General features: G+C 38.4%; 1 protein-coding gene across 1 annotated transcript; it reads left to right on the top strand.

The window, feature by feature from the left end:
* Positions 1-27,196, top strand: LOC131705358 (calcium-activated chloride channel regulator 1-like). The gene is made up of 14 exons (XM_059007779.1): positions 1-200; positions 1,430-1,573; positions 6,042-6,195; positions 6,718-6,829; positions 7,137-7,296; positions 10,007-10,231; positions 11,521-11,745; positions 14,977-15,154; positions 17,882-17,988; positions 18,420-18,641; positions 19,581-19,851; positions 20,986-21,156; positions 23,190-23,414; positions 25,028-27,196. The coding sequence occupies exons 1-14, from the start codon at positions 24-26 to the stop codon at positions 25,546-25,548; spliced, it is 2,892 nt and encodes a 963-aa protein (XP_058863762.1). The 5' UTR covers positions 1-23; the 3' UTR covers positions 25,549-27,196.

The raw sequence follows: 27,196 nt of genomic DNA, 5'->3' as shown, positions 1-27,196 counted from the left end.
AGCAATACTTCTATTGATCTTCAATGCAAACAGCTACAATGTATAACATGACTTTATTCAGTGTTCTGCTGTATTTGCTGTTTGGCGTGTTCTTAACAGACTGTTCCACTATAGAACTGATAAACAATGGCTACAATGGAGTGGTTATCGCTATCCATCCTAAAGTATCTGAAGATCCAAAGCTTATTGAAAACATCAAGGTAAGGCATGCAAACCTCATAACCTATTACAGAGTAAAGTAACGTGCATAAATACAAATGAACAGGATCATATGATTATGCAATAAGCATAGACTGTCAAAAATCAAGACCCTGAAGTGTTCTGATATCTTTATCAGTTACACACTGTTTACAAATAAAACTCGCTGTTCAGATTCATAATGTCCGTCTATTTTATTGTGATGTTGTGTGTTCTTTATTTTGAGAAGTAATAATAATATAACATTGACTAAAATGTCCCTAAGTTCGAAAGGGATATCATTAATATGCAAAATCCAAGATTAAGTACATACATTTCACATTTTTAAGTCAGTGTGTTTTTTTTTCTTAAAGCACCAAGGCATTTAGATAACAAATGCTAATTGTGATTATTAAGGAGTTCTGAAAGTGTTGCAGTAATGTGTTTCGTTTTTTTTTTGTGTAGACATTTCTAAAGATCAAAGCAAGTCTGCCTCAACAGCTTTAAATACTAAATTCATCGTCTTTACTGTCTGTTATTAATATTTTGGTCACACTACGTAAGTGGTCAATTTTGGGTGTAAGTACTAAATAATTACTTTTGTACTTACAGTGCAGTTACACATAGTTACAATGTAGGTAATGTGTAACTACTTATGTCGTTAAATTATTACACATCTGCATGTGTAATTACACATTACCTGCATTGTAACTATGAGTGACTGCACTGAAAGTACAAAAGTAATTATTCCATACTTACACACAAAATTGACCACTGAAAATAAAGTGTGACCAATATTTCAATTATGCACATACAGTATTTATACACCTTAATATAATCAACAGCATTAAAAATCGACGCCTTTACTGTATGGTATTATTATTTATTTTCTTAGTAGATGCATGCCCTTAGTAGAAACACTTAGGGATACACTAACTCAGGAATTCTGAAGTATTAGGTGTATTTTCAATAATTCAATACAAATCTAAGCACTAATAATGAAGCCACATTCAATTATACGCATACAGTTTTTATATGTCTTAGTGGGATATTAATGAAAGAAATATCAAATTCTTATTTTATAATTATTCTGCTTACTAAACATGTTATGCTGATTTCTGTTAATTATCGATCCTGCAAGTATTGCACAGTGAAATGAATCTGTGTAATAAAATATCTGAGAATACCTTGCAATAGAATTCTGTTTACGAGTTTGGTGGTAATTTGTTTTGTGTTTCTTTCCACACCCCAGGGAATGGTGAAGGAAGCTTCTTCTTATTTATTCACAGCCACGAGGCGGCGTGCTTTCTACCGTGATGTTAAAATCCTGGTGCCCAGCACCTGGGCAGAAAACCATACTCTCTACAAGAAACCCACAAGAGAGTCGTACAAAAAGGTATCCTCACAGAGCAGCGCGTCCCAGCCCTGGTCCTGGGGACCTCTGTCTGTGTCTGCTGGTTTTTGTTCCAGATGAGTTCTCCATTACTTCATTGAAGCCTTAGTTGAACTAATAATTTGCCTAATCATAAGAACATAAGAAAGTTTACAAATGAGAGGAGGCCATTCAGCCCATCTTGCTTGTTTGGTTGTTAGTAGCTTATTGATCCCAGAATCTCATCAAGCAGCTTCTCAAAGGATAACAGGGTGTCAGCTTCAACAACATTACTGGGGAGTTGGTTCCAGACCCTCACAATTCTCTGTGTAAAAAAGTGCCTCCTATTTTCTGTTCTGAATGCCCCTTTATCTAATCTCCATTTGTGACCCCTGATCCTTGTTTCTTTTTTCAGGTCAAAAAAGTCCCCTGGGTCGACATTGTCTATACCTTTTAGGATTTTGAATGCCTGAATCAGATCGCCGCATAGTCTTCTTTGTTCAAGACTGAATAGATTCAATTCTTTTAGCCTGTCTGCATACGACATGCCTTTTAAACCCGGGATAATTCTGGTCGCTCTTCTTTGCACTCTTTCTAGAGCAGCAATATCCTTTTATTGGTGTAGGTAATTTTCCATTTTAGATCTTATTATAGTTTCTATAAGTTTACATATAACAGAAGTCAGGTTTATTGGTCTGTAGTTACCTGGTTCGGTTTTGTCTCCCTTTTTGTGGATCGGTATTACGTTTGCAATTTTCCAGTCTGTTAGTACAATCCCTGTGTCAAGAGACTGTTGCATGATCTTGGTTAGCGGTTTGTAAATAACTTCTTTCATTTCTTTGAGTACTATTGGGAGGATCTCATCCGGCCCAAGGGATTTGTTTATTTTAAGAGCTCCTAGTACCTTTAACGCTTCTGCCTCTGTTATGCTAAAGTTATTTAAAACTGGATAGGAACAGGTCGACATGTGGGGCATGTTGTCCGTGTCCTCCTTTGTAAAAACCTGTGAAAAGTAATCATTTAATATATTTGCTATTTTTTTTCTTCGTCTATGATTTTGCCATTTGTGTCTCTTAGACATTTAACCTCCTCTTTGAATGTTCTCTTGCTGTTATAATATTGGAAAAACATTCTGGAATTGGTTTTAGCCCCCTTAGCAATATTGATTTCTATCTCTCTCTTGGCATTTCTAACTTCCTTTTTGACTTGTGTTTGCAGTTCCAAGTACTCTTTCTGTGTACTTTGTTTTTGGTCCCTTTTAAACGCTCTGTAAAGTGCCTTTTTACACTGAATATTTTTTTTAATTGCGCTATTATACCATTTTGGCCATTTTGTTTTAGATTTAGATTTGTCTACTTTTTGGATGTAATTGTTTTGCGCCTCTAGTACTACATTTTTAGAAAACAGCCATCCTTTTTCTGTGGATGTTTTCTCTATTTTACTCCAATCTACATCTGTTAGTCTCTGTTTCATACCTTCATAGTTTGCTTTTCTAAAATTGTGAACCTTAGATTTAGTCATTACTTTTGGGTTTTAAAAAACACTTCAAATTAGACCATGTTGTGGTCTGAGTTTGCCAATGACCTCTGTTTTAGTTATTCTGTCTTCGTTGCCATGAGAATTTGTCTTCGGTGCCTTGACAAATTGCGTTAGGAAGCAGTCATTTGTCATTTCCACCATTTCAATTTCGTCCATCGTGCTCCCCACCGGGTTCTCCCATTTTATATGGGGGAAGTTGAAATCCCCCATTAGTATAGCTTCTCCTTTTCTACACGCATTTCTAATGTCATTGTATAACAGATTATTTTGCTTGGCGTCTGAATTTGGCGGTCTATAGCATGCTCCTATTATTATGCCCTTTGAATTTTTGTCCATTATTCTGATCCATATTGATTCGGCGTTGTTTTCTTTGTCCAGATTTAACACCTGGGCAAAACTATTTCTTATGTATAGCGCTACCCCTATGCCTCTTCTGTCCTGCTTGTCTTTCCTATACAGTGTGTACCCACTAATATTATATTCGTCTCCATCACTCTCAGACAACCAAGTTTCTATAACACCTATCACATCGTAGTTACTTGTTAGTGCAGTAGCTTCAAGTTCTAACATTTTTTTTCTGAGACTTCTAGCATTAAGATAAATACATTTAATAGTTGTCTTACCTGAGTTGTTGCCCTTGTTTTGATGTGGTCTCCCTTCTGTTTTTTTTGTTTTCTCCCCCCTTCCTTTCTAGTTTTAAGTGCTTCTGGACCTCCTCAAATATTCTTTCTCCGAGTAGATTGGTTCCCTTTTTGTTTAAGTGCAGTCCGTCCCACCTGTATACATAGTCCTTGTTGTAGAATGTGCTCCAATGTTCAAGAAAGATGAAGCCTTCCTGTGTGCACCACGATTTCAACTATGCATTTTGATTTTGTATTTCCAGCTGTCCACATGGTCCTTTGCAAGGTGCCGGCAGTATCCCAGAAAATACCAGTTTTGGTCTTGTCTTTTAATTTCCTTCCTAGCTCTCTGAATTTGTTTTGCAGGGATCTTGGCCTGTCTCTTCCAATGTTGTTTGTATTGATGTGGACGACTACTACCGGGTCGTCTCCTGTTCGTTCTAGTAGCCTGTCCACATTCTCAGTTATGTGCTTGACAGAGGCTCCTGGAAGGCAGCACACTGTTGTAATAAGGGGGTCCAAACTGCGAACTGAACTTGCTGTGTTTCTCAATATGGAGTCCCCAACAATCATGACCTCCCTTCTTTTTGCTGCCTGGCCAGCACTGTTTATAGGGTCCTTGATGTTGTTCCTTTCGTTCTCTTGATGTTTGTTTTGGTCATCGAAATGTTGAAGTGGCTAAAAATCAGAGCTTTTTAATTATTTTAAATGATTATTATTATTTATTTCTTAGCAGACACCCTTATCCAAGGCGACTTACAGTTGTATACAAAAAATACATATCAAGAATTACAGTACAATGAAGAGCAAGATACAAAATACAATGTTTAAGATGAAAGCAGGCTCCACACAGGCAGTAGCTTTGTGCTTAAATTCAGCAGTTTATTAGCACAGGTCAAATAAACAACTAAGGACCAAGCAAAACAAAATATTAAAAACCCATCTCTCTGTGCTAAACTCCACTTATTTACTGGCTCACCAGAATATGTGCAACAATTTCAAAAAATGGCAAATGAAAAATACCTCTGTGTGACGTGTGAGATTAATATATATATATATATATATATATATATATATATATATATATATATATATATATATATACACAAAAAACACAGAATGAACACAGCTCTTGAGCCTCTATTTAAGAGTTTTAGACAGCAAAAAGTAAAAAAAAAACAAATTATGCATGCGCACCTATAGTGATCTCTATGGAAAGCCATCTGTGACAAAAAATGCATTGTGCTGCTTTAGACTACTAGAGCGAACCACAATCTCATGGGACTGAAATGCCTATCTTAAATAGTACCCAGCTTCCTGAAAATGCTGTGTAGTGATTTGTATATAGATTGTATATATTATATATATTTTGTTGTTACTTTATGTGGAATGTAATAAACGAGAACCAAAACGTTGATTTTTTCCCCCTTCACTTTACAACGCCCTTTGTTTTATTTGAAGTGTTTAAAGTTAAATTTCAGTTTTTCATTTCTTTGTTCAGCTACAAAAAGGCACAAGTAAACCTCATTTTATTACTTTATGAAAACGTGTCGATGGCCGCTGTTTACTGTAAAGAAACAGCAATGGCAGCGCAATATAATGACTTTTATTACTTTTTGAAAAACTAACGAATATCTGAAGGAGTATTTAAATTATGAGCGACTATCCAAACATGAAAATCCTGTGTTTATCCCAGCACTAATTAAAACCCGCCGCTGCTGCACTTTCAAATGAAGGAGGGCTGGGCGATAGTGTCGCTGAGCTACGATAGGTGTGAAACGACACAAGCTCTGTAGACAGGGATTGGTCAGATTTAACAGGGGGTTGGTCAGATTAAACATTTTCCCTGCCTGGGTAGGTTATTAAGTCAATCATCCTGGAGGCCTACCGAGTCTGCCATTTACAGCAGAGCTTTCACAATCGGCAGGAAGTCAGAAAAATGTATTTTCCAGTCAGGTGTTGGCACCCCCCTAATAAACTCGTCGGGCCCCCCCCAAGGAGGGTGCGCCTTGCAGTTTGAAACCCTTTAATTTAAGGGTTATTGATAACACCTGCTGGATAGGGGTTCTCCAGGCCCAGGGTTTCACTTGAGGGTGGCTCTTGGGAAGCACTTGTATTGCGTCTTTGGTTGTTTGCTGCGTTTCTTGGTTTTCTTTCTCCAATCGAATCCACTTTTTACCTAGAGCAGATCTCCAGCGCAATCAAAGGTCAATCATTTGAAAAGGTTCAAAGATAGCTGATTTTAAAACCAAGGTTAAGACTCCTAGAAGTGCAGAATGACACAATACTAATGTTCGTAAACGTACTGTGTCTGTAATTTTAATTTTTTTCAGGCGAGCATTATTGTTGCGGATCCATTTTGTACAGACATTGCCAGCACCCCGTATGCAGTGACCAATGGGCAATGTGGAGAAGAAGGCAAATATATTCATTTCACTCCCAAGTATCTCCTGCAAGATGAGGTTGTTGATAACTTTGGGCCCCGTGGTAAGATGAAATCACTGTTAATACTGCCCATTAATGTCTGGGTTCACAGAACCTAGTTAGCACTAATCTTGGACTAATGTACCTAATGTTATCTTAGGTAAGGTAGACCACTATTAATGCTTACAAGGCACTGTTAAACCAACTCATCTACTGTTATAAAAGTGTAAAGTTGCAAAGCATACTAGTCCTAGCTAGAATCCTGTTAAAATGCATTGTTGACAGTGAAAGAACAGATGGTCTAAAATAGCCGTTCCTTTTCTGAATATTGACTGTCGGCATGGAGCAGCTGTGTTGGAGAAGGTGGTCTTTTTAAAGCCCCATATTTGGAGTAAATGTCAGACTTTAAACAACATCAGTGATTTGCTAAAACTGAATAGTAACTGTACAGTTTCACTAACGTTATTCCAGAGCTAGAATCTAATTTTAACAATTGAATTCTGTGTTTTGCACTCCTAACTTACTTATCCTGGTAGCGTAGTAAAGGATGGATTTATTTGAATGGAATGTATTCATTTATTTTAGGACGTGTCTTTGTGCATACATGGGCAAATTTTCGGTGGGGGGTGTTCAGTGAATACGACACGCTGAAGAAACCATTCTACCGGTCATCCAAGGGACAGATTGAAGCAACAAGGTAACAAAACTGACCATTTATAATTTAAAGCAAATATATTTTTGACAATGACAATGGTTACAAATAGGTGCTTTTGGGATGAGGACTCATTGCTTAGTCCATTATTAATTTCTAACCTCTTCCTTCACAAAACATGAAATATTCTTTGAATGATTCCAATACTAATTATCTTCTAACTGCATCATTTGTGCATATATGTTTTTTTTTTTGGACATTGATAATAATAATGAGCCCATTTATAAGCATTATAACACACACTTTTCAGGTGGCTGTATCAGAACTATTCATGACTGTGTGTTTTTGATAGGTGCTCAAAGGACATCACTGGGTATTTAATTAATCCTGGGACTGGATCAAGCTGTGAAACTGACACAAGCACAGGTTTACCGAAAGCTGACTGCACATTCATTCCCCATCAGAAACAAAACACAAATGCATCTATAATGTTCCAACAATTCCTGCCTGACGTAAGTGTTATGATGTAAAAAAACGACTCCAAAAACTTGTTAAGGTAAACTAGCAGGACTCTTTAATGTGTGTCTTATACATCTCAAGCATGGCATCTCTCTGCTGTCAAGCACGCACGCTCACCTACTGCAACACACACAATCCACACAGCACGACACCCACCCACACACACGTCATGAACAGAAACAAACCCTGAACAACCAAACACAACACTAATTAGTCAGTATAATGCATAATGATAGCCTCACAATTCACAATGATTATTATTTTTTTTTATGATTTATTTTCTTAGCAGATTCCCTTATCCAGGGCGACTTACAATTGTTACCAAATATCACATTGCAAAAAAAAAAAATCACATTACAGTAAGAGCAAGTACAGTACAATATACAGATACGGTACACATATGCTTGCACAAAGTCTTCTCTCCATGAGGGTCCATGTTGAGGACATCTTTCCTCTGGGCAATAAGCTTCCACAATTCCCTCCTCTCCAATCCATATATATATATATATATATATATATATATATATATATATATATATATATATATATATATATATTGTGAGGGATTGGTTAAAGGAAACGAACAAAAAGGCGAAAGACAACGTAAACCAACTGGTTGGTAAACAAAGAAAATTAATAAAAAGTGTTTGGGATCAAAATGAATGGGTTAAAGAATACACTTTGTAAATAATAACTGTGTGTTAAATAAGGGAAAGTACAAATGAAGAAAAGTTATGGTTTAAAACAAATATTTATTATTGTTCAGAGACAATACCTGGGGGACACTAGGACCAGGTGGAAGCTACTGGAGTCAAGGCTGGCTCCAGTTCAAATTAATTATCCAATTTAATGACATGTCAATTGTTTAATGATATAATTGGTTACCATTTAAAATGTCTGTTTGGTGAGTGTTTGAACGAGGGTGATGGTAGGAGCTGAGTGGGAGAGGGGGAGAGGGGGAGAGGGGGGAGAGGGGGAGAGGGGGAGAGGGGGAGAGGGGGAGAGTAAAACAAGGAAAAATAGTATTTGTATTGTGAGAACTGGTTAACGACATTTTGGAAAGGTATTTTGGATTACGATCTGGGTTTTGGAGACGAGGTAACATTTTAATGAGGATTTTTTTCCACTTATCTACACACCATACTCCACACTGTTAAGGGGAAAAAGTTTTTATTGAGAAAAAAGATGATATATTAAAATACAAAACTGAAAGACCATAATTAGATAAGTCTCCACCCCCTGAGTTAATACTTGGTGGAAGCACCTTTGGCAGCAATTACAGCTGTGAGTCTGTTGGGATAGGTCTCTACCAACTTTGCACACCTAGATTTGGCAATATTTGACCATTCTTCTTTACAAAACTGTTCAAGCTCTGTCAAGTTCCTTGGGGTGCGTTGATGGACAGCAATCTTCAAGTCATGCCACAAATTTTCGATTGGATTTAGGTCGGGGCTCTGACTGGGCCACTCAAGGACATTTAACTTTTTGTTCCTTAGCTACTCCAGTGTAGCTTTGGCTGTGTGCTTTGGGTCGTTGTCATGCTGAAAGGTGACCTTCCATCCCAGTTGCAGCTTTCTTGCAGAGGGCAGCAGGTTTTCCTCAAGGACTTCTCTGTACTTTGCTCCATTCATTTTCCCTTCTATCCTGACAAGTGGCCCAGTACCTGCCGATGAGAAACATCCCCATAACATGATGCTGCCACCACCATGCTTCACAGTAGGGATGGTGTTCTTTGGGTGATGCACTGTGTTGGGTTTGTGCCGAACATAACGCTTTGCGTTTAGGCCAAAAATTTCAATTTTAGTTTCGTCAGACCACAAAACTTTTTGCCACATGGCTACAGTATCTCCTGAGTGTTTTTTGCATACTTCAAACGGGATTCATGGTGGTCTTTCTTGAGTAAAATACAGGCCAGATTTGTGGAGTGCTTGGGATATTGTTGTCACATGCACACTTTGACCACTCTTGGCCATAAAAGTCTGTAGCTCTTGCAAAGTTGCCATTGACCTCTTGGTAGCCTCTCTGTTCAGTCTCCTTCTTGCTCGGTCATCCAGTTTGGAGGGACGGCCTGATCTAGGGTGGGTCTTGGTGGTGCCATACACCTTCCACTTCTTGATAATTGTCTTGACCGTGCTCCAGGGGATATTCAAGGGCTTTGATATTTTTTTATACCCATCCCCTGATCTGTGCCTTTCAACAACTTTATCCCGGAGTTCATTTGAAAGCTCCTTGGTGCTCATGGTTGAGTCTTTGCTTTGAAATGCACTACCCAGCAGAGGAAACCTACAGGAACTGCTGAATTTATCCTGAAATCATGTGAATCACTACAATTCAACACCGGTGGAGGCCACTTAACTTGATGTGTGATTTTGAAGGCGATTGGTTACACCAGAGCTAATTTAGGATTGCTATTACAAGGGGGGTGGACACTTATCCAACCAAGCTATTTCAGTTTTTATTTTTAATTAATTTTCTACAAATTTCTAGAATATTTTTTTCACTTGGAAGTTGTGGGGTAGGATGTGTAGATACATGAAAAAAATAAAAATTAATGCATTTTAATTCCAGGCTATAAGGCAACAAAAGGTGAACATTTTGAAAGGGGTGTAGACTTTCTATAGGCACTGTATATTGCTACTAGGAATTATTTCTATGTAACAAGGAAAGATCTTCTTGTGTCCTAATTTTTCAGTTTTTTTGCAGGTCACAGATTTTTGTGATGAGAATACCCACAATGATGAAGCTCCCAATCAACAGAATAAAATCTGTAATTACAGAAGCACTTGGGAAGTGATCAGACAGACGAAGGATTTCAGGGGAAGCAACCCCCCTGTGTCCACTAGTCCCCCTGAAATAACGTTTACTTTACTTCAGGCGAGACACAGGGTGGTGTGTTTGGTCCTGGATGTATCCGGAAGCATGGGAGGTGTAAGAAACTATTATCAGTTATTAGGGGTTCACAACATGTTTTTTCCATTAGGTTCTCACATGAGTACCAGCAGTTTAAACAGCTGAGATGACGTGCTGCTTGCTGTGCTTGCCAGTCATTTTAATTAGCTAACTAAAACAGCGGTGTATTTAAAGGGGAGCTCACGTTGTTGTTTTTTGTGTGTGTTACATGTTCCCATATGTTGCCATAACTGTTTAAGTATTTGTATGTGTATTGTTTTTTTTGTTTGTTTTTATTACATCCTGACCACTTTTATACACTATTAAATTGCAGCCTACAGTGCTCTGTTTCCAAGATGGCTTCATATGTACCCTTCAGAAGAACTTCAGAACTACATTTCCCATCATCCTACTGCTCACATATGTATGATGGGGGTGATGGGAAATGTAGTTCTGAAGGGTACATATGAAGCCATCTTGGAAACAGAGCACAGTGGACTGCAGTTTAATAGTGTAAAGAAGTGGTCAAGATATCAAAATAATGAAATAAAAACAATACACATACCATACTTAAACAGTTGTAGCAACGTATGTGAACATGTAACACACACACAAAAACAACTTGAGTTCCCCTTTAAGTAGGCCTAAATAATTCACAACACTAAGTCTAAAAGACAAAGACTTGTACGTTTTATGATTTGGGAATCGAAGTAAATAAATCAGACTGTTATTATTATCAGGGATAATTAACTACAGTAAGTAAAGACGATCCTGCTACCAAAGAATGTCCACCTCGTGGTGGTGCGCTTTCGCGTCTCTTAAGCAATATGGAAGTACTCGTGTATTTCTTTCAGCGCACGTGTGTACCTGCGTACCAGTTATGTGAAACATTGATTATTATTATTATACATAGTGAATGATCATTTTTCTGTAAACTTATTAAAAAAATGTACCAAGTTGTATATTATTGATAACACTGAAGCACAACATTTTAATAACCTCAGTATTTCATTAATAATTATGCATAGCGATTGTGAGATGCTTTTTAAAATGTTGCACTTTTGTTTGCATTCACTTTTAAATCAAAGTGAAACAAAGTAACATTAATATGATTTAAAGCACATATAGTTGTTTCACAGAAAAAGCCTGTCATTGTAGCCAATTTTACTATCAACAGGTTTCTCGGTTGTACTTGAGATACAGTGAAGGGGGAGGGAGTTTATAGGACTGGGTTAAATTGTTACAGAGGACAATGCCTGTCCACTGTAATTACTTGCTTGTATAGAGAGCAGCTACTGATGTTCAGGGTGTACCCCCTTTTTTCTCAGTTTGACAGGATTACAAGACTGCGGCGGGCTTCTGAAGTGTTTCTGATGGAAATTATTGACAAAGGCTCGTGGGTTGGAATTGTAACATTTAGCAGCGATGCTGCCATTCAGAAATCACTTACGTTGATCGACAGTGAAGCAGTCCGGACAGATCTGATCAGTCATTTGCCAAGTACAGCTGGTGGCGGGACCAATATATGCAGCGGTATAAGAAAAGGATTTGAGGTATGTACAGTATGTATTATGATCATATTGGTATATGACCTTCAGGTCCATTTTCAATGGGTGTTTCTTCTGTGCATTGTTTTATTTTATTAGACTTATGAACCACTTCAACTCCAGAGGTAAAAATGAAACCCCTTCCCAGGTACCAGATTTTGAAAATAATAATAATAATACACTATGTAACACAATTTTTGTTCCTGGGTAGTAAGTGTTATTTCCTAATTGCTTATGCCTCAGAAGTATAGAAAATGGCTATTATTCCCCACAAGCTTTGCTTTTGTGACCAGGACAGTGATATTTTGAAATTGACCTATTTCCAATGAGAAAACGGGCGAATTTGTGTCTTTTCGTTCACATAAAGTCAGAAAAAAACAACATATGAATCCAAATTAACATGTATTTATACTAAAGTAATACAAAAATGACTACAAAAGACTTAGAAGTGAGTAGTTTTCCGAGATTTACGATTATACTGTAAATCACTTTCACGAATCAGCCCCCAAATGTAGTCTCCCATCATGTTCTCGTTATACTGTCCTTGGTAGCGGCGTTCAAAGTCCAGTATATCCTGGTGGAAGCGCTCGCCTTGCTCCTCCGAGTACGCTCCCATGTTCTCCTTGAATTTATCAAGATGAGCATCAAGGATATGGACTTTGAGGGACATCCTACAGCCCATTGTGCCGTAGTTCTTCACCAGAGTCTCAACCAGCTCCACATAGTTTTCGGCCTTGTGATTGCCCAGGAAGCCCCGAACCACTGCGACAAAGCTGTTCCAAGCCGCTTTCTCCTTACTAGTGAGCTTCTTGGGGAATTCATTGCACTCCAGGATCTTCTTTATCTGTGGTCCGACGAAGACACCGGCTTTGACCTTTGCCTCAGACAGCTTAGGGAAGAAGTCTTGAAGGTACTTGAAGGCTGCCGACTCCTTATCTAGAGCTCCACCAGTGGCTCCCACTTGACGTTGTTCCTCTCCACAGAGAACTCGGTCCGCTGTGGCCAGTCCCACCTGTGGTAGTGCGCCTTGGTGTCCCTGCTGTCCGAAAGGAAAAGATAGCAGGGAAACTTGGTAAAACTGCCTTGGAAACCCATCAGGAATGCCACCATTGCAGCCTCTTGATGCCATCTCAGAAAAATACAGATATGTATCCACTTAGGCAGCAGGAACTAAACTGAACTGGTGGGCTTAAGGCCCCTGTATTTATACTACTATTTATATTACTGGAAAGTTCTAGAAGTTACTCCAAGTTTACTCAGCACTGAATCTATCTGGAATGTTCTGGAAAATAGGTAAATTTCAAAATATCACTGTCCTGGTCACAAAAGCAAAGTTTGTGGGGAATAATAGCCATTTTCTGTACTTTTGAGGCATAAGCAATTAGGAAATAACACTTACTACCCAGGAACAAAAAAAAAAAAAAATTGTTAAACATTATAATGTTTTCAAACCTGTAATTGCTATAAAATGTTAACATATGACGAATAAAACACAAATAAATGACCTAAACTGTGTTTTTCATTAACCCTTTATGCTCCTGTGTACTACATACCCATGTTCAATATAGAGATAAAAACACGTGTGGCATGGTACTGTAAGAGGGTTTTCATTTGACGTATGTGCGTACGTCATGGTGTTGAAGTGGTTAAGTGATCTGGCACGGTTTAAAACAAACTTATTCTTGATGGAATCTGCTCACTTGGTTTAAACTCCCCTACTGGTTCTAGAATAAACACAGTAGGTCCAACTACTAGGTAAAAAATGTCTATGGGGAATGTGACGGTGTGTGTGCGCACATGAGTGTGTGTGCGTGTATGTGTGTCTGTGTGTGCGTGTGTGTGCGTGTGTGTGTGTGGCAGACACTGCCCCTGGTCTTCATTAGTTGGGAACAAATTGCGTCTTTTTTTTTTTTTTGCTACCACTAACAAAGTGGAGACTTGTTTCCGTACAGAACTTTCAAAGCAAATGCGTCGCTTCACTGCACGTGTCGGTACGCTGGCGGTGCATACGGAAGACTAGTCTTCTGGCTCAGAAGAGATGCTCCACAAGAGTGATTTTTCACATTGGCAGTGTGGCATTATGCAGCAACACTGTTGCAGCAGCAAAGGTCATTCAAAATGATCTAGACAGCATTCAGAACTGGGCAGACACATGGCAAATTACATTTAATAGCTAAAAGTGTAAAGTATTACATGCAGGCAATAAAAATGTGCATTATAAATATCATATGGGAGATACTGAAATTGAAGAAGGGAACTATGAAAAAGACCTAGGAGTTTATGTTGACTCAGAAATGTCTTCCTCTGGACAATGTGGGGAAGCTATAAAAAAGGCCAACAAGATGCTCGGATATATTGTGAGGAGTGTTGAATTTAAATCAAGGGAAGTAATGTTAAAACTTTACAATGCATTAGTAAGACCTCACCTAGAATATTGCGTTCAGTTCTGGTCACCTCGTTACAAAAAGGATATTGCTGCTCTAGAAAGAGTGCAAAGAAGAGCGACCAGAATTATCCCTGGTTTAAAAAGCATGTCATATGCAGACAGGCTAAAAGAATTGAATCTATTCAGTCTTGAACAAAGAAGACTACGCGGTGATCTGATTCAAGCATTCAAAATTCTAGGGGACTCTTTTGACATGAAAAAAGAAACAAGGACCAGGGGTCACAACTGGAGATTAGATAAAGGGGCATTCAGAACAGAAGATAGGAGGCACTTTTTTACACAGAGAATTGTGAGGGTCTAGAACCAATTCCCTAGTAATGTTATTGAAGCTGACGCCCTGGGATCCTTCAAGAAGCTGCTTGATGAGATTCTGGGATCAATAAGCTACTAACAACCAAACGAGCAAGATGGGCTGAATGGCCTCCTCTCGTTTGTAAACTTTCTTATGTTCTTATGTTCTTATGTTTTGGAGCATATGATTATTACACAATAACCAAACACATTCGGACAGCACGGTGCGATAATTTTTCTTTTATTTTATTTATGTACTGCCGAGTTCCCCTTTCAGGATGGTACCGGTAATCATTTCCTGTCCCTTTTTGACAGTACTGTATACAGTATGTCCTGGAATAGCAGCTTATTTGTCAGTACTGTATACAGTATGTCCTGGAATAGCAGCTTATTTGATCCATTTAAATCCGGATCCATTGGGAATGGCAATATTGAAATTGGAAGGGCCCCTGAGAGTGTTAAACTTCTATCTCCCTGGTTCTTTTTTCTGTAATCTTTAGGTTCTTCGAGGAGATGACGGAGAAACATCAGGTGACGAAATCATTTTGCTCACAGACGGGGAAGACAGCGCCGTTAGATCTTGTCTTGAGGAGGTTAAGAACAGTGGAAGCATTATTCATACCGTAGCGCTGGGACCTTCTGCAGATAGCGCCCTTGAGGAAATGTCTAATGCAACAGGTAGAAACAATGTAGAACATGTTTTTGTAACAAAGTAATGGGGTAGGGGTCAGGGCTGATAAGTGACACAATCACAAGACAAGAGAGCCTGCCTCTTTTGTACAGTGGTATCGGTGCTGTGATGCAGAGCCGGTGGGAGGTCCCGGGTTCGATTCCCACCTCCATCTGTTTGGATAGCATGTGGGGACCTAGGACTATATAAAGGATAGGACAATGATGTCACAAGTAGGTGGAGTTCACTGCTAGGACTATATAAAGAAGGATAGGACAAATGTCACAAGTGGGTGGAGTTAGTAAACAGCGGAGCCATTTCTGGAGCCCAGAGAGCACTTTGACAGTGCACTCGCAATGCTTTTAATGTATTCACGTTTGCCCTGGCAACATGTTTCTTGACATAATTAAGCATTAATTTACAGTAAGTGACTTTATATTAACAATATATTTTATTGTTGTTAAAAAAAAAAAAAATACTGGTCTGTCTTGGCGCTGCAACACAGCATGGCCGCAATGTATTCAGTACTGAGTGGGCTCCACAAATGGCGCCTGTAATTGAGTATGGAACTGCATCACAGGAATGTGTCAAAGTGGCTGAGTGGAAACAGGTGCAGGAGTGATGCAGTGCGGTAATGAAACAGACAGAGCCTTGTAATCCTGTTTGGAAAGGTGTTTTTATTTCTTTTATCCAGGTCTGGCGACCAAACAATAATCCCCCGGCAATACACACCAATGTGTAGAGCACGGGGTAAATAACAAGGGGATTGCAGTCCCAAATAATAAACAATAATATCCACCCCACAATAATACAGACACGGTCACCAGTCCTGGGTGCGTGCAGCAGTGCTCGTGGTGGGTGGCAAACTCAGACCACAACATGGTCTCATTTGAAGTATTTTTTAAAACCCCAAAAGTAATGAATAAAGCTAAGGTTTACAATTTTAGAAAAGCAAACTATGAAGGTATAAAACAGAGACTAACAGAAGTAGATTGGAGTAAAATAGAGAAAACATCCACAGAAAAAGGATGGCTGTTTTCTAAAAATGTAGTACTAGAGGCGCAAAACAATTACATCCCAAAAGTAGACAAATCTAAATCTAAAAGAAAATGGCCAAAATGGTTTAATAGATCAATTAAAAAAATATTCAGCAAAAAAAGGCACATATCAGAGCGTTTAAAAGGGACCAAAAACAAAGTACACGGAAAGAGTACTTGGAACTGCAAACACAAGTCAAAAAGGAAGTTAGAAAGGCCAAGAGAGAGATAGAAATCAGTGTTGCTAAGGGGGCTAAAACCAATTCCAAAATGTTTTTCCAATATTATAACAGCAAGAGAACATTCAAAGAGGAGGTTAAATGTCTAAGAGACACAAATGGCAAAATCATAGACGAAGAAAAAAAATAGCAAATATATTAAATTATTACTTTTCACAGGTTTTTACAAAGGAGGACACGGACAACATGCCCCACATGTCGAACTGTTCCTATCCAATTTTAAATAACTTTAGCATAACAGAGGCAGAAGTATTAAAGGGACTAGGAGCTCTTAAAATAAACAAATCCCCTGGGCCGGATGAGATCCTCCCAATAGTACTCAAAGAAATGAAAGAAGTTATTTACAAACCGCTAAACAAGATCATGTAACAGTCTCTTGACACAGGGTTTGTACCGACAGACTGGAAAAAGGGAGACAAAACCTCTCTCAACCTCTCCTTTGATGCCCACATCTCCTCTGTCGTCAAATCTTCCTTCTACCATCTTCGAAACATCTCCAAAGTCCGTCCTTACCTTTCCCTCTCGGATGCGGAGATACTTTGTCATGCATTTGTCTCCTCTAGACTCAACTACTGCAACTCTCTATATGGTGGTCTCCCGGCACACACCATAAAATGACTGCAGCTAGTTCAGAATGTCACTGCCATGATCCTTACCAGATGTAAAAAATGTGATCACATCACCCCCTGTCTTGCCCAGCTGTACTGGCTGCCTGTAAAGTTCAGGATTACTTTCAAAACTCTCCTGCTCACCTACAAGGCCCTTCATCACACAGGTCCCGAGTACCTCCTCAACCTGCTGACCCACTATGTCCCTGCCCGTAAGCTGAGGTCCTCTGACTCTAGCCTGCTTGTTATCCCCAAGCAAAAGTGCACCACACTGGGAGAGCGCTCGTTTAGCTTCATGGCTCCAACTCTTTGGAACTCTCTCCCAGCTTTGGTGCGTGATGCTCCACCGTCGCTCGCTTTAAATCAGCTCTCAAGACCCACCTGTTCTCTCTTGCTTTCCATGCTCTTTAAGCCTGATAGCTGCTATTAGCTGTGTGTTGGTGATACTATTTCATGTATTATGCACTTTCCACTTTATTTAATGTATTATGCATTTGTTTTAACTGTATAACATTTATTATGCATTTCTCTGTATTTAAAGTATTATGGATTTTCTTGTTGTGACTCCATCTTGTAAAGCACTTTGTGATGGTGCTCCACTATGAAAGGCTGATTCTTGAAATGTATTTTTTGTTTATGACTGTAAGTCGCCCTGGGTAAGGGCGTCTGCTAAGAAATAAATAAATAAATAATATAAAATAAAGATTCATTTATTGATTGATATGACCTCTACATACCATACGTTCAGCCAATTAAATTAATTGTGTAAGTTGACATGTATACATTTTTATTATATTAATATATTAATTAAGACGTCTAACTTTATTGTTTTGATAATCTTCGTCCTGTAGGAGGTCTACAGTTCTATGCCTCTGATAAATTGGACTCAAGTGGATTAATTGATGTTTTCAGTTCACTGTCTGTGTCCTCTGGAGATTTTGCTGCAGAGGTTATACAGGTATGTACAGCTTGCCAAGTAACAAGGACCTGACTTGGTGAATACCTTTGATCAGGGGTCTCAAACTCAGTTACTGGAGGCCAACTTCTTCTGCTCTCAATTACTTCATTGATCTAATTATTTCGTTAATTTTAGCTTTTCTTTGCAAGGAATTACAGATGATGGTTTAAAATGTTCCCCGCTTGATTCAAGGTTAAATTTGCCTATAATATTGTGTGGCCTGGATAAGGGGTTAAATGTATCCAGCTAATTAATTAATTAGATCAGTGAAGTCACTGAGGACTTGGGTGGAATGAAAACCAGCATACCCAGTGGCCCTCCAGGACCAGAGTCTGACACCCCTGTTGTAGATGTATAGACATAAATGGCCATTTTTGCCTAAAATCACGCCATAAATGTAACCATCTGTTCTCTATATTCTTTTTTCTTAGTTGACCAGTGATGGTAAACAAACTGATGCAGGCAAATGGTTTCATGGGACCATATACTTGGACTCCACTGTTGGGAATAATACAGTTTTCACTATAACCTGGCAGACTGATGTACCAACGATACTAATAACCAGTCCAAATAGTCAATCATACAGCAACGAAGACCTACAAATCAAGACTGACTTGAGAATAGGTCGCTTAACCTTACCTGGGACTGCACAGGTAATTATCACACAGAGAAGCTTTGACATTGTCAAGAGGTAGAGATGTTTTCTGGAAACGTCAATGTGTTGCTGCATTCACTGAAGGGGAGCTCATTTAATAAGTCTAATAAAATAACATGTAATTGTGATCAGGAGACTGGTTGGTGAATGAATAATTTTCCTTCAGTTTTATTTCATGAAAGGCAGTGAGAAAAAATCAAATGCTATCAGGCAGATGAAACGGGATGATTTCACGACTGATTGATCATTTTACTTTTAGGAACTAGATCCTATAAGCTATTTACACTAAATCATCTTCAGCACGTATTTGAACAAGGTCAATTAGGTTAGCAGCATATTTCAATGTGTGCTTAAACCAGACAATCTGAAGTGTCTTAACCAGAGGAATGAAGGGCAGAACTGGAAAATTGTTATAATTCAGCCAAAGTACAATTGAGCACCTAATTGTACTTTGGCAGGTATGTGATTTCTTTTAGCTGAGTGATTTATTTTCGTGGACCTTATCTAAGTTCATGATTCAAAACAAATGGACTTTGCTTTTCACAGCAGATGACACTTAGCGGTACCGTACTGCGTATGTGCCCAATGCTCAAACTTAACTGCCAGTACCCACTGAAGTTCCTTATACAATTGTACACGTAACTTGGAATCAAAGTCAAATATGGTGACTACTGTATATGCTTCCATGTTCACCAGGGCAGAGTTCACAGTTCAGGTTTTTAAGCTCCCATCCCAATGCATTCTGGGAAGTGTAGTCCTCCTGTGCTGGTGAACATGAAGCCATATAGTCATCCTAAATGAATTGGCCAATTAAACTTTGTCATGTTTTGAATATACCACTTATTTGTGTGCATGCAATGTACACATTTAGGCACCCAAATAATATTTTTTATATGTGTATCTTCAAGACTGATATGTTTTTCTTCTTCTAATTTAGCCAGGTTTGTGGGGATACAATATTCTTAACAGTGGCAAATCACAGCAAAGCTTTACAGTGACAGTAAACTCCCGTGCTGTGAATGAGTGTGTCCCTCCGATCACTGTGAATGCTGAGATGAACACTGAAAGCACATCCTATCCGACGCCAGTGATCATCTATGCAGAAGTCAACCAAGGGTACACTCCTGTGATAAACGCCAATGTCACTGCCATTATTGAGCTGGCGAACACATCCACAGTGGAACTGTCTCTTCTGGATAGCGGTTCAGGTAATTCTAATAACAATACCTGCATACGACATGCCTTTTAAACCCAGGATAATTCTGGTTGCTCTTCTTTGCACTCTTTCTAGAGCAGCAATATCCTTTTTGTAACAAGGTGACCAGAACGGAACACAATATTCTAGATGAGGTCTTACTAATGCATTGTACAGTTTTAACATCACTTCCCTTGATTTAAATTCAACACTTTTCACTATATATTCAAGCATCTTGTTGGCCTTTGTTATAGCTTCCCCACATTGTCTAGATGAAGTCATTTCTGAACATAACATAAACTCAACATAAACTCCTAGGTCTTTTTCATAGATTCCTTCTTCAATTTCAGTAATGCACATTTTTATTGCCTGCGTACAGTACCTTACACTTTTCTCTATTAAATGTCATTTGCTATGTATCTGCCCAGTGAATGCTGTCTGGATCATTTTGAATGACCTTTGCTGCTGCAACAGTGTTTGCCACTCCTCCTGTTTTTGTGTTGTCTGCAAATTTAACAACTTTGCTCACTATACCAGAATCTAAGTCATTAATGTAGATTAGGAATAGCAGAGGACCTAATACTGATCCCTGTGGTACTCCACTGGTTACCTCACTTCATTTTGAGGTTTCTCCTCTAATCAGTACTTTCTGTTTTCTACATGTTAACCACTCCCTAATCCATGTGCATGCATTTCAAAATAGTGTAAATATGGTATTATGGTAAAAATAAATATGGTAATATGCTCCAGTAAAATCCCAACTGTTTAAATGGGTACCATTTAAAAAAAGTAACTAACTGTAAGTTGCTTTGGAAAATCGCGTCGGCCAAATAAATAAATGAATAAATAACACATGGTGTGTAGAGCAGTGGTTCTCAGTGACTTCATTTAACCCTGAATTGAACTAATAATTTCCCTAATCAGAGCTTTTTAATCATTTTAAACAGTTATTTTGAGTTACATATACAATTGTACCAAAAACCAGCAGACACATTGGACTGTTTAGTTTATGTTGTGCCCTTCGTTTCCTGTAGCAGGTAGTGAATAATGCAGGAATAGAACAAGACTTGTGTTCTCTCGTCTTCTCCCTGCTGTTTTTGACATCCCTTTGCAGTTCATGTGTTTTTCTCCACTTGTCTATCTGCAGGTGCAGATGCTTTTAAAAACGACGGGGTCTATTCAAGTTACTTCTTCAGCTTCGGGGGCAATGGAAGATACAGCCTGAAAATTAAGGTTCTGGGACTAGGAGGGACTGTAAAAGTTACCACCAGGGAAGGAAACAGTCTCCCTTACAGATCAGGATATATCTCCCAGAATGGTATGAATTCACATCAACAGGGTACTAGCTGACTCAGGAAAGGCCAACCCTGGTCCTGGAGAGCCTCAATCCTGCACGTTTCATCAATTGCTAAATACCTGCTGCTAGAGCAAATGGTATTTCTGACCAGTTAAGACCAGTCATTGAGTCAATTAAAGGGGAATTCAAGTTGGTTTTGTGTGTGTGTGTTACATGTTCCCATATGTTGCTACAGCTGTTTAAGTATGGTATGTGTATTCATTTTTTTTTGACATCCTGACCACTTTTTTACACTATTAAATTGCAGTCCACTGTGCTCTGTTTCCATGATGGCTTCATATGTACCCTTCAGAAGAACTTCAGAACTACATTTCTCATCACACATGATACACACGTGAGCAGGAGGATGATGGGAAATGTAGTTCTGAAGTTCTTCTGAAGGGTACATATGAAGCCATCTTGGAAACAGAGCACTGTAGACTGCAATTTAATAGTGTACAAAAGTGGTCAGGATGTAAAATAAAATACTCATACCATACTTAAACAGTTGTAGCAAAAAAAGAAAAACTTGAGTTCCCCTTTTAACTCATTAACAATAGAAGGACCGGAGATATACTCATACCTAGAAGCCCAGCAGCAGTCTTCGAGCGGCTGTATTCAAAACACTGTAAACAGTATAACGAAAGGAGAAACAGTAGGATGTAATTTTTTTTATTGAGTACATCACAAACATCTGAAAAACTGAAGCATATATATATATATATATATATATATATATATATATATATATATATATATGAACATTAATTTTACAAATCAAAACAAGAAAATGTAAATAAAAAAAAACATCTGAACAGATGTTGACAACATACTTATTTATAAAACTGAAACAATAGCAATACATTTTTAACTTTTCAACAGCAATCGGTTTATTAACAGATGAGCAAAAGCAACCGAACAACATAGATACATAAACTTAGAAAAAAACATTTTACAGAAGCACACAGCACAAGAAGTTATAAAAAAAGTCTAATTTTCCATATTTTGTTGCGTTGTAAAACTCCACGGTCTCTGGTATTTATTTTCACTAGTCCTGATGCTAATTGACTGACCAAAGCAGTGCAGCTGGCAAGCAGACGCCAGCCTTCAAAAGGCTGATTGAAAAACAACAGACTGTCAGTCATTCACTCAGGCAGAGAATAGACTAATCTAATTACAGCTAAACACATTGCGGACTGGTAAATAAAAATAATAAAGTAGAATACCGTTCTGTCTAAACAAAATACAATTATTTTCTGTGTGGTCGTCAATGTGACTGCTCCCGGGGCTTTTAGGTATAATGTAATATATCTCCTTTATTTCTGCACTCCTGCGTTTCATGCTTTATGAGAATATTTAATACATACGGACAGAAAGGAACATGAATGCACAGCCCCATATGTGTTACACGACTGGAGAAAATTACATTTTAAAACCAAAATCTCCAAAATGACTGCCGCAGGGCTACTATTGTTAAGAGGCTCAGGTAAAACAAAAACCAGGACACCCTGAGGCTCTCCAGGACTACGGTTGGCCACCCCTGAGCTGACTTATTGAATGAATGAAAACTGAGGCCCATTGCCATGGCTAAAACATTATATCTAGCAAATGTAAGACATTGATCAGTCAGAAGTACCATATGAAACAAATGTGGTATTTGTGTGATAATCCATGAACATCATTATTTGTCATAAATCCGGAGTCTAGATCCTTTAAGAATCAATATGCTAAGGCCCTCCAGAATTCCCCTTGCTTATAGAATTCACACAAGGTTGTATAATTCAGCAATACGATGGTTGCAGAAAGTTGCAAAAATCGTTTTTTTAGCTAGAAAAAAAGAGTAGTCCACCCAGTTTTACTGCTTGTGGCTATATGGGATGCACATTAACAAGTTAACATCTAAATATGAATAGAAATTAAATAACCAGAAAACAATGCCTTAACACTTAATTTTGTAAAAACAAAAAATAGACATGAAAAATGATAGCCTGGTTTATACATGTGTTCCATTACAGGTACAGTCCATTTCAACAAACCACCTTACGCCAATGATACCACCAGCGATGTTGGCAGTTTTAGCAGAAGCGGAAAAGGAAGCACACTGACAGTAAGCAAAGTGCCCGCAGATCCCACAGATGAGTTTCCTCCTGGGAGAGTCACTGACCTCACAGCATCCATTGTTGATGACAAGATCCAGCTGACATGGACAGCTCCGGGGGATGACTTTGACAAAGGACTTGGTAATTCCTTTAATAGCAGATACGGGGAAAATGGGGATGAAAATCTGCAGCTACATCAGTTCTTTCCAATAACTAATTGATTTTATTTTTTATCATTATTGTTTTTTAACAGAAACAAGTTAATTTTGGCACCTTGAATAGCAGTGTACATACAAATGTATTATGGTTCACCAGAGGACATTTTTGACAAAAGCTCAAGAGACAGAATATATATATATATATATATATATATATATATATATATATATATATATATATATATATATATATATATATAATGCTTTGAGCACACTCTTAAACCCAGGGGAGACGTTTAAGGGGGACAAAGATGTTCAAAACTCCTGTAGTGGTTTTGTTTGTGCACTGGGCATGCTATATGTCCAGACAACTTTTTGATAAAAATCACAAAGACTCATTTTAATTTGAAGTTTTAACGAATCAGAGCAGTAGTAGTGCTCTTTTCGGTTTATTAAATGCTTTAAAAATTGCATTGGTTGGTTGCGCAGACCACCGTAATATCCTGAGTAACAAGCAGTCTGGCGAGATCCAGTGCCTTTACAGGTTTAACAGCATTACTACTTCAATACAGTAATACAAGCTAAAACACCCACAGCTACGTTCTAAAATGTTCAATATATCACTCTCGTAAAACTAATACATAAGTGTAGAGGAAGATAAATATGACAAATAAGAAATGTCTTCAAAAGGCAGAGACTTCTGAGTTTGATCAAAACAGCAGTCAGAGACCCGCAGAGCATGGACCACGTCAGCTTGCAAGATCAAGATCAATGGTATTGAATGGGGTCTTGCTCTGGGCTTATATAGGATTTTCCCTCCATTGAATACAGCAGGAGTCTGAATTAAATCTGATCATCAATCTGCCTTGACAGTTCCTATCTTTGAGTTAATGTCATATTCTAGAAGGATCCGGTCAACTCTTTTTTAGAACTAATTCGAGTCATATAACAATCTTCAAAATTAATTGGATATAACTTATTTCCAAAAATATTGGAAGATGATCTCATAGTTCTCAATTTCAACCCCTCCTTTCTCTAAAAAGTCAAGTCAACTAAAGTTCACAGGATCCTTGCTACAATACAATACAAGTAAAAAGAGATGCTGTTTTTATATATGTATAACATCACCTTTTCTGTGTGATTTATATTAACCTGAGCTTTACAATATATTCCCTCTGAGCAGCATGTCTCATCAACTTTTCATATTAGTTTACTTTCATATACAGGTGTGTTAACAAAGTATGGGATAAAGGACTGTAGGGGTTATCATAAGCCTTTGAATGGGCATACAGTAGTTAGTTCAGTTATTTCCATTTAAATTTAAGCCACAGTGGTCTACCTCATGTTATCTCAGATGAAGAAGTCCAAGATTAGAGATAATCTGGATTTGTGAAATTTGATGTAATATGGTATTTGGGATTTCAATCCACAACACAAAAGCAAGGTTCAGTACATCTGCTTTCTCTGCTGTTAATTGTTAAGGTAGAACCATACTGAATCCCCACAGCCACACACCTATTTCACCTTTTACATTTGAACCACGTGTTTTCTTTATATAAGGATTGTTGTGATTGACTTTGTTTTCTAACCTTGTAGTGTCCAGTTACAAGATTAAAATGAGCGGCAGCATGGTGCAGCTAAGGGACAACTTTACAGGATGTGACATCATCAACACGACAACACTGCAGCTAAAACCAGCTGGGGAGGTGCAGGTGTTTCTTTTCCCACGAGACGCTGCCAAAATATTCAACAGCATCATCATATACTTCGCTCTCACTGCCACAGACGACGCAGGGCACACTTCAGAACTCTCCGTCATCGCGCAGGTGTCAATATTCATGTTCAAGGAAGCAATTCCAACCACTAGCTGGCCAATGAATAGTTCATCTACGGAACCATATACAATTCCTGCTCTGCCACACTCAACATGTTGCCAGCACGAATGGCTTGTATTATTGCTGGTAGGGATGGGCCTGTTTCTGCATTTACTCTGGTTACTGATGCTTATCATTTGGTGGAATGTGGGGAAAAAGGTGATCTATGTTTATTCAGATAAGGACACGATGATCAGCAACCCTTTCAGTACTGGGGTTGGTATGTACAGCAGACAGATGTAGGACAGCAGTGTGGATTAATGGTTAGGGCTCCTGACCGGAATGTCGTGGGCAGGGTTGCCAGATCTGTATAAAATTTGTAAACAAAAATAGCCAAAAAGCTGATTCAAAAGCAACATTTTTTTTTTTTTTTTACTTTTATAATATTATTGTTTTTTTTACTGATGCCAAATGTTGTAACCCCCAAATGATTATAAATAGTGCCCCCCAAAGGCTCAATTACACTGCCCACAACCTGCCAATGCCTAGGGCCCTGCGTTTTTTTTCACAACTTGTTTTTTTTAGGGTTACCATGTGGCTCCAGATTAACCGGACGCTGTGAGACAGAACGGGATTTCAAACTTGCCCCTAAATTGAAATAAATGAAGGTGTAAATGAACCATCCTTAGCTACAATTAAGAATGGTGCTTAAATAACCGCATGCGCGTCAAATACTTGTATTATACCAAGAATGAATTGCAGCCAGTCGCTATTTTTTTCTGTTTGTTAAAATTCATTCGCCCATATTATTCTGCAAATACAATTTCATCATCATCTCGTTGCTCTATCGATAAATTAGATATTCGTTTATTAAGATCTGATCAGAAGCAGCTGATCAGTGTGACTTGTTTGCTGCGCCCAAGCAATTCCACCACAGCAGGATTAATCTCAGCAAAGGTGGAGCTCATTTATACGTGAATTACTTTCAATTTGGGGGGAATTTTGAAATTCCGGTCTGTCTCAAAGCGTCCGGTTAATCTGGAGCCATATGGTAACCCTATTTTTTTAAGCAGTATTTCAGTCCTGCACCACAACATGCAGATATAGCCTCCCCATTAAGCCACCTAGTGTGAGCAATCAAAAACAATCAAATCATTGCGTTTCTTTGATCATCTCAATTAGTCATTCAGTTACTACAAAGTACATGCATTGGCACGTTAACAGAAAAAATAGAAACCCGCGGCTGCAAAAAAATATTGTTTATACATACAAGATTCGTTTTGTCAGTCCTCTGGCAAGTGTGGTCAAAATGTATATATTACAGGCAAATCTTGGACTTGACAAATGTTGTAAGGATATCGAGGAGAAAATTCTTTAGACATTCCTTTGTCAAGGTTGATGTGTGCCTGTGGCAGTGTGCCCCGCCCATGTGTGTGTTATGTGTTGTATGTTGTGTGTGGTGTGTTAATGTTGGTGTATAGGTATTGGTGCACGGGATATAAATGGGTCTGTGTAGCACGAGTGATTTAAAATATATAGTTATATTTAGGCACGGGGATTCATGTGCAGATAAAGTATGTGAGCACGGGACTGCACAAATGAGTTCATGTGCTGGGATTCAAGTGAATAATTAATTGGTAATTGAATCCCGGCACAACAGTATATATAGATGCACGTTTTAGTCACTCGGGATTGGGTGTTCAGTGTGGAGAGAACGGGAGAGGAAGTCGAGAGTAAGCTTTAAAATAATAATTACAATTGCTAGACGTGCTGAGTTAGATCAGCACAAGGCTTGTTTGTTTAGCGTTCGTCCACCCTGTTTGTTAGTGTCTGTTCGTTTTTGTTTGTCTGTTTATTTTGGCCTCAAGTGCCGTGTTCTGTTTTGTTCAGCTTTTATTTTCTGTGTGTTATTAAAACACTGAGCACCGCAGCGTCTCAGTTTCACTCACCA

The sequence above is a fragment of the Acipenser ruthenus genome, chromosome 35 (assembly GCF_902713425.1).
Source record: "Acipenser ruthenus chromosome 35, fAciRut3.2 maternal haplotype, whole genome shotgun sequence".
In the NCBI taxonomy this organism is placed as follows: Eukaryota; Metazoa; Chordata; class Actinopteri; order Acipenseriformes; family Acipenseridae; genus Acipenser; species Acipenser ruthenus.
The sequence above is the reverse complement of the archived record's forward strand: the minus strand, read 5'-3'. Positions and strand labels throughout refer to the sequence as shown.